The sequence below is a fragment of the Oncorhynchus mykiss genome, chromosome 11 (assembly GCF_057628025.1).
Source record: "Oncorhynchus mykiss isolate SJ-2025 chromosome 11, ASM5762802v1, whole genome shotgun sequence".
NCBI lineage: Eukaryota > Metazoa > Chordata > Actinopteri > Salmoniformes > Salmonidae > Oncorhynchus > Oncorhynchus mykiss.
In genome coordinates, this window is record NC_143032.1 from 3,877,501 (window position 1) to 3,889,563 (window position 12,063).

Genomic DNA, 12,063 nt, shown 5'->3' on the forward strand with positions numbered 1-12,063 from the left:
GACAAGGTTGGGTTCTAAAAAGGTTATTCCTGCGTCAATGTCCCGTATAAACTGATGTACTACTAGGACAACGTGCGCTGTGTGACGGAAATTATTATCTATTCATGAAGCCGTTCACTCTGTCCTGACTGAGAGCACTAGGTTCACTCTGTCCTGACTGGGTTCACTCTGTCCTGACTGAGAGCACTGGGTTCACTCTGTCCTGACTGGGTTCACTCTGTCCTGGCTGAGAGCACTGGGTTCACTGTCCTGACTGAGAGCACAGGGTTCACTCTGTCCTGACTGAGAGCACTGGGTTCCCTCTGTCCTGACTGAGAGCACTGGGTTCACTCTGTCCTGACTGAGAGCACTGGGTTCCCTCTGTCCTGACTGGGTTCACTCTGTCCTGACTGAGAGCACTGGGTTCACTCTGTCCTGACTGAGAGCACTGGGTTCCCTCTGTCCTGACTGAGAGCACTAGGTTCACTCTGTCCTGACTGAGAGCACAGGGTTCACTCTGTCCTGACTGAGAGCACTGGGTTCCCTCTGTCCTGACTGGGTTCACTCTGTCCTGACTGAGAGCACTGGGTTCACTCTGTCCTGACTGAGAGCACTGGGTTCCCTCTGTCCTGACTGAGAGCACTAGGTTCACTCTGTCCTGACTGAGAGCACAGGGTTCACTCTGTCCTGACTGAGAGCACTGGGTTCCCTCTGTCCTGACTGAGAGCACAGGGTTCACTCTGTCCTGGCTTGTTAGTCTAGTTTAACCCATCTATTTACCTTGAGTCTGATGGATTGTTAGCGATAGAGATAGTTTTTTAAAATTTTTGATATCATTGAATTATTGGATCATCAATAAAGTCATTATATTAGGTGTTTGTTGTCAGGTAATTGTGTGATTTATTTAAAGCTTCCTTCAGAGCTACTTGAAACACTCAAAGCCCCCGTTGTAGACTGTTGTTAAGCCTCTTGAGGTAGACAGGCAGTGCACTGAAGGGTTGTGTTCTAAAGTCCACCCTATTCCCTATTTAGTGCACGAGTTGTGACCAGTGTTCTGGTCAAAAGTAGTGCACTATCTAGGGAATAGCTTGCCATTTCGGACTAAGCCTGACACTTGTTTGTCTGTCACTGCTACTGAGGTTCTGGAATGTTGATAGTCCTCTGTGTCAGTCTGTTTGCTTAAAGTGACCAAAACATATTTATATATTTATCCATCTTGTTTTACTAATGAAGTGTTGAAATGAAATGTTGATGTGAACATTTAGATAGATCAACACTACGCAGTGTAATCAAAATGGCCAGTAGTAGTAGTAGTAGTGGCTCCCAACAGAGTTACAAGGGATGCAAAATTCTCTGGTTTTTCTAGAAATCTGTGGCCTGCTATATCAAGCAGGCAGACGGGCATCGAGACATTCACTTTGTGTTCGAGTGAGTTTTAAAATGGGCTAATTGGTGACCTAAGAGACTTTGAGCGTGGTGTGATCGTCTCTGCCAGGCGCGACCGTTTTCCAGTATCTCAGAAACGCTCGAACTCCTGGGCTTTTAACGCGCGACGGTGTCTAGGGTTTACCGAGAATGGTGCGACAAACCAACAAACAACATCCCGTCAGCGCCAGTCCTGTGGGAGGCAAACAGCTCGTTGATGAGAGACGTCGAAGGAGAACGGCAAGATTGGTGCAAGCTAACAGGCGGGCCACAAACTGGAAAATAACAGGGCAGTACAACAGTGGTGTGCAGAACGGCATCTCAGAACACACATCTCGTCAGTTCTTGTGCTGCCTGTCCCAGACATCACTAGGGACGTGCTACCTGTCCCAGACATCACTAGGGACGTGCTACCTGTCCCAGACAGCACTAGGGACATGCTACCTGTCCCAGACATCACTAGGGACGTGCTACCTGTCCCAGACAGCACTAGGGACGTGCTACCTGTCCCAGACATCACTAGGGACGTGCTACCTGTCCCAGACATCACTAGGGACGTGCTACCTGTCCCAGACATCACTAGGGACGTGCTACCTGTCCCAGACATCACTAGGGACGTGCTACCTGTCCCAGACAGCACTAGGGACATGCTACCTGTCCCAGACAGCACTAGGGACGTGCTACCTGTCCCAGACAGCGCTAGGGATGTGCTACCTGTCCCAGACATCACTAGGGACATGCTACCTGTCCCAGACAGCACTAGGGACGTGCTACCTGTCCCAGACAGCACTAGGGACATGCTACCTGTCCCAGACAGCACTAGGGACATGCCACCTGTCCCATACAGCACTATGGACATGCTACCTGTCCCAGACATCACTAGGGACGTGCTACCTGTCCCAGACATCACTAGGGACGTGCTACCTGTCCCAGACAGCACTAGGGACGTGCTACCTGTCCCAGACAGCAGCAGGGGCGTGCTACCTGTCCCAGACAGCACTAGGGACGTGCTACCTGTCACAGACAGCACTAGGGACGTGCTACCTGTCCCAGACAGCACTAGGGACGTGCTACCTGTCCCAGACCTTCAACTCTCTAGAGACAGCAGGAGTGGTAGAGATACTCTTAATGATCAGCTATGAAAAGCCAACTGACATTTACTCCTGAGGTGCTGACTTGCTGCACCCTCGACAACTACTGTGATTATTATTATTTGACCATGCTGGTCATTTATGAACATTTTAACATCTTGGCCATGTTCTGTTATAATCTCCACCCGCCACAGCCAGAAGAGGACTGGCCACCCCTCATAGCCTGGTTCCTCTCTAGGTTTCTTCCTAGGTTTTGGCCTTTCTAGGGAGTTTTTCCTAGCCACTGTGCTTCTACACCTGCATTGCTTGCTGTTGGGGTTTTAGGCTGGGTTTCTCTACAGCACTTTGAGATATCAGCTGATGTACGAAGGGCTATATAAATGGATTTGATTTGATCTGGTCACGGATTGGGTATTTCAGTAGACGACCACACCGGGTTCCTATCAGCTAAAAACAAGAACAAGAGGCTACAGTGGACACGTGATCGTCAACACTGGCAGAACAATGCCTGGTCCAACGAATCCCGGTTCCTGTTGCGTCGTACTGATGGCAGAATCAGGATCTGGAAGAACAATGCCTGGTCCGACGAATCCCGGTTCCTGTTGCGTCGTACTGATGGCAGAATCAGGATCTGGAAGAACGATGCCTGGTCCGACGAATCCCGGTTCCTGTTGCGTCGTACTGATGGCAGAATCAGGATCTGGAAGAACGATGCCTGGTCCGACGAATCCCGGTTCCTTTTGCGTCGTACTGATGGCAGAAGCAGGATCTGGAAGAACGATGCCTGGTCCGACGAATCCCGGTTCCTGTTGCGTCGTACTGATGGCAGAATCAGGATCTGGAAGAACGATGCCTGGTCCGACGAATCCCGGTTCCTGTTGCGTCGTACTGATGACAGAATCAGGATCTGGAAGAACAATGCCTGGTCCGACGAATCCCGGTTCCTGTTGCGTTGTACTGATGGCAGAATCAGGATCTGGAAGAACACTGCCTGGTCCGACGAATCCCGGTTCCTGTTGCGTCGTACTGATGGCAGAATCAGGATCTGGAAGAACGATGCCTGGTCCGATGAATCCCGGTTCCTGTTGCGTCGTACTGATGGCAGAATCAGGATCTGGAAGAACGATGCCTGGTCCGACGAATCCCGGTTCCTGTTGCGTCGTACTGATGGCAGAATCAGGATCTGGAAGAACGATGCCTGGTCCGACGAATCCCGGTTCCTGTTGCGTCGTACTGATGGCAGAATCAGGATCTGGAAGAACTATGCCTGGTCCGACGAATCCCGGTTCCTGTTGCGTCGTACTGATGGCAGAATCAGGATCTGGAAGAACACTGCCTGGTCCGACGAATCCCGGTTCCTGTTGCGTCGTACTGATGGCAGAATCAGGATCTGGAAGAACAATGCCTGGTCCGACGAATCCCGGTTCCTGTTGCGTCGTACTGATGGCAGAATCAGGATCTGGAAGAACTCTTAAGCGGCATGAGTTCATGACCCCATCCTGCCTGGTGTCAACGGTACAGGCTGGTGGTGTAATGGTGTGGAGAATGTTTTCCTGGTACACATTAGGTCCCTTGTTACCAATTGAGCAGTAGCCCAAAGATTTTGGGCTGTTCTGGAGGCAAAGGGGGGGGGTTTGACCCGGTACTAGATGGGTGTACCTAATAAACTTGGTATATTGAAAATGTAGTCCTCTGTAATATATATAATAGGAAATGTAGTCCTCTATAATATATAATAGGAAATGTAGTCCTCTATAATATATAATAGGAAATGTAGTCCTCTGTAATATAATAGGAAATGTAGTCCTCTGTAGTATATTATAGGAAATGTAGTCCTCTGTAGTATACAGTAGGAAATGTAGTCCTCTGTAGTATACAGTAGGAAATGTAGTCCTCTATAATATATAATAGGAAATGTAGTCCTCTGTAATATAATAGGAAATGTAGTCCTCTGTAGTATACAGTAGGAAATGTAGTCCTCTATAATATATAATAGGAAATGTAGTTCTCTGTAATATATAGTAGGAAATGTAGTCCTCTGTAGTATACAGTAGGAAATGTAGTCCTCTATAATATATAATAGGAAATGTAGTCCTCTGTAATATAATAGGAAATGTAGTCCTCTGTAGTATATTATAGGAAATGTAGTCCTCTGTAGTATATAATAGGAAATGTAGTCCTCTGTAGTATATTATAGGAAATGTAGTCCTCTATAATATATAATAGGAAATGTAGTCCTCTGTAATATAATAGGAAATGTAGTCCTCTGTAGTATATTATAGGAAATGTAGTCCTCTGTAGTATATAATAGGAAATGTAGTCCTCTGTAGTATATAATAGGAAATGTAGTCCTCTATAATATATAATAGGAAATGTAGTCCTCTGTAGTATATTATAGGAAATGTAGTCCTCTATAATATATAATAGGAAATGTAGTCCTCTATAATATATAATAGGAAATGTAGTCCTCTATAATATATAATAGGAAATGTAGTCCTCTGTAATATAATAGGAAATGTAGTCCTCTGTAGTATATTATAGGAAATGTAGTCCTCTGTAGTATATTATAGGAAATGTAGTCCTCTGTAATATAATAGGAAATGTAGTCCTCTGTAGTATATTATAGGAAATGTAGTCCTCTGTAGTATACAGTAGGAAATGTAGTCCTCTGTAGTATATAATAGGAAATGTAGTCCTCTGTAGTATATTATAGGAAATGTAGTCCTCTGTAGTATACAGTAGGAAATGTAGTCCTCTGTAGTATATTATAGGAAATGTAGTCCTCTGTAGTATACAGTAGGAAATGTAGTCCTCTATAATATATAATAGGAAATGTAGTCCTCTGTAATATAATAGGAAATGTAGTCCTCTGTAGTATACAGTAGGAAATGTAGTCCTCTGTAATATATAATAGGAAATGTAGTTCTCTGTAATATATAGTAGGAAATGTAGTCCTCTGTAGTATACAGTAGGAAATGTAGTCCTCTATAATATATAATAGGAAATGTAGTCCTCTGTAATATAATAGGAAATGTAGTCCTCTGTAGTATACAGTAGGAAATGTAGTCCTCTGTAATATAATAGGAAATGTAGTCCTCTGTAGTATACAGTAGGAAATGTAGTCCTCTATAATATATAATAGGAAATGTAGTCCTCTATAATATATAATAGGAAATGTAGTCCTCTGTAATATAATAGGAAATGTAGTCCTCTGTAGTATATTATAGGAAATGTAGTCCTCTGTAGTATATTATAGGAAATGTAGTCCTCTGTAGTATATTATAGGAAATGTAGTCCTCTGTAGTATACAGTAGGAAATGTAGTCATCTGCAGTGTATTATAGGAAATGTAGTCCTCTGTAGTATATTATAGGAAATGTAGTCCTCTGTAGTATACAGTAGGAAATGTAGTCCTCTGTAGTATATTATAGGAAATGTAGTCCTCTGTAGTATATTATAAGAAATGTAGTCCTCTGTAGTATACAGTAGGAAATGTAGTCCTCTGTAGTATATTATAGGAAATGTAGTCCTCTGTAGTATATTATAAGAAATGTAGTCCTCTATAATATATAATAGGAAATGTAGTCCTCTGTAATATATAGTAGGAAATGTAGTCCTCTGTAGTATATAATAGGAAATGTAGTTCTCTGTAATATATAATAGGAAATGTAGTCCTCTGTGGTATACAGTAGGAGAACACACAACGTCTCATGAAGGTACTGCTGTCTGTCTGTGTGTTGTCTGTGCAGGTGAAGGTGTGTGGCGAGGTAGCCACGGGAACAGGGCCAAATAAGAAGGTGGCGAAGCGGAATGCTGCCGAGGCCATGCTACTGCAGCTGGGATACAAGGCCTCCACCTGCCCACAGAGCCCTACTGAGGTTATAACACATTATAACCCCTCTTTAAAATATATCACACCTCTATCACTCCTCTATATCATCTATCACTCCTCTATATCATATATCACTCCTCTATATCATCTATCACTCCTCTATATCATCTATCACTCCTCTATATAATCTATCACTCCTCTATATCATCTATCACTCCTCTATATCATCTATCACTCCTCTATATCATCTATCACTCCTCTATATCATTTATCACTCCTCTATATCATCTATCACTCCTCTATATCATTTATCACTCCTCTATATCATCTATCACTCCTCTATATCATCTATCACTCCTCTATATCATCTATCACTCCTCTATATCATCTATCACTCCTCTATATCATCTATCACTCCTCTATATCATCTCACTCCTCTATATCATCTATCACTCCTCTATATCATCTATCACTCCTCTATATCATCTCACTCCTCTATATCATCTATCACACCTCTAACATCTATAAAATCTAAAACACATCTATAATATCTATAACATCTATAGTATATAACATCTATAATATTGAAAACACATCTATAATATCTATAACATCTATAACATCTAACATCATCTATCACTCCTCTATATCATCTATCACTCCTCTTTATCATCTATCACACCTCTGTATCATCTATCACTCCTCTATATCATCTATCACTCCTCTATATCATCTATCACACCTCTATATCATCTATCACTCCTCTATATCATCTATCACTCCTCTATATCATCTATCACTCCTCTATATCATCTATCACTCCTCTATATCATCTCACTCCTCTATATCATCTATCACACCTCTAACATCTATAAAATCTAAAACACATCTATAATATCTATAACATCTATAGTATATAACATCTATAATATTGAAAACACATCTATAATATCTATAACATCTATAACATCTAACATCATCTATCACTCCTCTATATCATCTATCACTCCTCTTTATCATCTATCACACCTCTGTATCATCTATCACTCCTCTATATCATCTATCACTCCTCTATATCATCTATCACACCTCTATATCATCTATCACTCCTCTATATCATCTATCACTCCTCTATATCATCTATCACTCCTCTATATCATCTATCACTCCTCTATATCATCTATCACTCCTCTATATCATCTATCACTCCTCTATATCATCTATCACTCCTCTATATCATCTATCACACCTCTAACATCTATAAAATCTAAAAACACATCTTTAATATCTATAACATCTATAATATATAACATCTATAATATTGAAAACGCATCTATAATATATATAACATCTATAACATCTAACATAATCTATAACACATATATAACATCTATAACGTATAACATCTAAAACGTCCATAACATCTAACATCTATAACACATCTATATCATCTAACATCTATAACATCTATAACACATCTATATCATCTATCACACATCTATAACATCTATAACACATCTATGACATCTATAACACATCTACCATCTATAACACATCTATAACATCTATAATACATCTATAAAATAACACATATATAACATCTATAACACATCTATAACATAACACATCTATAACATCTATAAAATAACACATCTTTAACATCTATAACACATCTATAACATATATAACACATCTACCATCTATAACACATCTACCATCTATAACACATTTATAACATATATAACACATCTACCATCTATAACACATCTACCATCTATAACACATCTATAACATCTATAACACATCTATAACATATATAACACATCTAACATCTATAACACATCTATAACATCTATAACATATATAACACATCTAACATCTATAACACATCTATAACATAACACATCTATAACATCTATAACGCATCTATAAAATATAACATCTATAACACATCTATAACATAACACATCTAACATCTATAACATATATAACACATCTAACATCTATAACATATATAACACATCTAACATCTATAACACATCTATAACATAACACATCTATAACATCTATAACACATCTATAACATATAACATCTATAACACATCTATAACATCTATAACACATCTATAACATCTATAACACATCTACAACATATAACATCTATAACACATATATAACACATCTATAACATATAACATCTATAACACATATATAACACATCTATAACATAACACATCTATAACATCTATAACACATCTATAACATCTATAACACATATATAACATTTATAACACATCTATAACATAACACATCTAACATCTATAACACACCTATAACATATATAACACATCTAAAACATATGTAACACATCTATAACATCTATAACACATCTATAACATCTATAACACATCTACCATCTATAACACATCTATAACATGTATAACACATCTAACATCTATAACACGTCTATAACATCTATAACACATCTATAACATCTATAACACATCTAACATCTATAACACGTCTATAACATCTATAACACATCTATAACATCTATAACACATCTAACATCTATAACACATCTAACATCTATAACACATCTAACATCTATAACACGTCTAACATATATAACACATCTAACAATCATGACACATCTGTAACATCTAAAACACCTATAACATATATAACATCTATAATACATCTAACATCTATAACATCTAACATCTATAACACATCTATAACATATATAACATCTAATATCTAACATAATCTATAACATCTAACATCTATAACACATCTATAACATATATAACATCTAATATCTAACATAATCTATAACATCTAACGTCTATAACACATCTATAACATATATAACACATCTATGACATCTATAACACATCTAACATCTATAACACATCTAACATTGATAACACATCCAGCATCTATAACACATCTAACATCTATAACACATCTATAACACATCTATAACATTTAACATCTATAACACATCTAACATCTATAGCACATATATAACTCATCTATAACATCTATAACACATCTAACATTGGGGCGGCAGGGTAGCCTAGTGGTTAGAGTGTTGGACTAGTAACCGGAAGGTTGCGAGTTCAAACCCCCGAGCTGACAAGGTACAAATCTGTCGTTCTGCCCCTGAACAGGCAGTTAACCCACTGTTCCCAGGCCGTCATTGAAAATAAGAATTTGTTCTTAACTGACTTGCCTGGTTAAATAAAGGTAAAATAAAAATAAAAAAAAAAATAACATCTATAACACATCTAACATCTATTACATCTATAACACATCTATAATATATCTATATAATATCTATAACATCTATAACACATCTAACATCTATAGCACATATATAACTCATCTATAACATCTATAACACATCTAACATCTATTACATCTATAACATCTATAACACATCTAACATCTATAACATCTATAACATCTATAACACCTAACATCTAAACACATCTATAATATATCTATAACATCTATAATATCTATAACATCTATAACATCTATAATATCTATAACACAGCTATAGGATCTATAACACATCTATAACTTCTAAACACATAATATCAATACATCTATATCTATAAATCTATAACATATCTATATTATCAAATGTATAATATCTATAACATCTATAATATCTAAAACACATCTAATATCTATTACACATCTATGATATCTATAACATCTATAATATCTAAAACACATCTAATATCTATTACACATCTATGATATCTATAACATCTATAATATCTAAAACACATCTAATATCTATAACACATCTATAATATCTATAACGCATCTATAACATCTATATCATCTATAACATCTAACATCTATATCATCTATACCATCTATAACATTAACATCTATAACACATATATAACATCTATAATATCTATAACATCTATAACATCTAACATCTATAACATCTAACATCTATACCATCTAACATCTATAACACATCTATAACATCTAACATATATAACATCTATAACATCTAACAGCTATAACATCTATACATCTAACATCTATAACATCTAACATCTATACCATCTATAACATCTATAACATCTATACCATCTATAACATCTAACATCTATAACATCTAACATCTATAACATCTAACATCTATAACATCTAACATCTATAACATCTAACATCTATACCATCTATAACATCTATAACATCTAACATCTATAACATCTAACATCTATAACATCTAACATCTATACCATCTATAACATCTATAACATCTATACCATCTATAACATCTAACATCTATAACATCTAACATCTATAACATCTAACATCTATAACATCTAACATCTATAACATCTAACATCTATACCATCTATAACATCTATAACATCTATACCATCTATAACATCTAACATCTATAACATCTAACATCTATACCATCTATAACATCTAACATCTATAACACATCTATAACATCTGGCTCACATCTATAACATCTAACATCTATAACATCTAACATCTATAACAGCTATACCATCTATAACTTCTAACTCCTCTTTAAACATTACTTCAGCTGGGATTCAAGGCCTCCACCTGCCCTCCTAACAGATGTATAACATGTTTACACATGTTTATAACACATTTATAAACATACATAAAGCTCCTGAGGACTCTGAAACACTGCTTACAAAAGAGACTACTGCAAACGCGTAGCTGGCTTCTGAAACATTCATTCCTTATGACTTCTTGTGTATATAATGGGATGATGTCTGTGTGAATATATTCTGCTCTGTTGAGTAGCTCATCCTCAGCCCTCTCTCCCTCTCTCGCTCTCTCGCTCTCGCTCTCTCTCTCTCTCTCTCTCGCTCTCTCGCTCTCCCTCTCTCTCTCTCTCGCGTTCTCGCTCTCTCTCTCGCTCTCGCTCTCCCTCTCTCTCGCTTTCTCTCTCTCTCGCTTTCTCTCTCTCTTGCTCTCGCTCTCTCTCTCGCTCTCTCTCTCGCTCTCGCTTTCTCTCGCTCTCTCTCCCTCTCTCTCGCTTTCCCTCTCTCTCTCTCTCTCTCTCTCTCTCTCTCTCTCCCGCTCCCTCTCCCTCTCTCTCTCTCTCTCTCTCTCTCTATCTCTCTCCAGCTCCTAACACCTCTGTGTTAATGAGCTTGTACACTAAAGACCAGCCCTTGGTTTATCCCCCAGACAGATCATCACAGTACATAGCCACCGTCTTGCCACCGTAACTCATTTCTGAGTTATCTTAGGCAGAACAGTTTGAAGGAATGTGTTAATCATTGGTTTGACAGCTGAAGAGATGTCTATTCATGTAACTCAGTCAACACACAGATAATCTCTGTGTAACTCAGTCAACACACAGATCTTCTCTGTGTAACTCAGTCAACACACAGATCTTCTCTGTGTAACTCAGTCAACACACAGATCTTCTCTGTGTAACTCAGTCAACACACAGATCATCTCTGTGTAACTCAGTCAACACACAGATATTCTCTGTGTAACTCAGTCAACACACAGATCTTCTCTGTGTAACTCAGTCAGTCAACACACAGATCTTCTCTGTGTAACTCAGTCAACACACAGATCTTCTCTGTGTAACTCAGTCAGTCAACACACAGATCTTCTCTGTGTAACTCAGTCAGTCAACACACAGATCTTCTCTGTGTAACTCAGTCAACACACAGATCTTCTCTGTGTAACTCAGTCAGTC

General features: G+C 38.2%; 1 protein-coding gene across 1 annotated transcript in view; it reads left to right on the plus strand.

Moving 5' to 3' along the window:
• The window catches only part of stau2 (staufen double-stranded RNA binding protein 2), a 269,116-nt gene that overhangs the window by 109,412 nt on the left and 147,641 nt on the right, over nt 1–12,063 (plus strand). Inside the window, exon 10 of the mRNA XM_036934670.2 lies at nt 6,244–6,372. Within this exon, the coding sequence (XP_036790565.1) occupies nt 6,244–6,372 (129 nt within the window). The remainder of the gene's footprint in view (nt 1–6,243; nt 6,373–12,063) is intronic.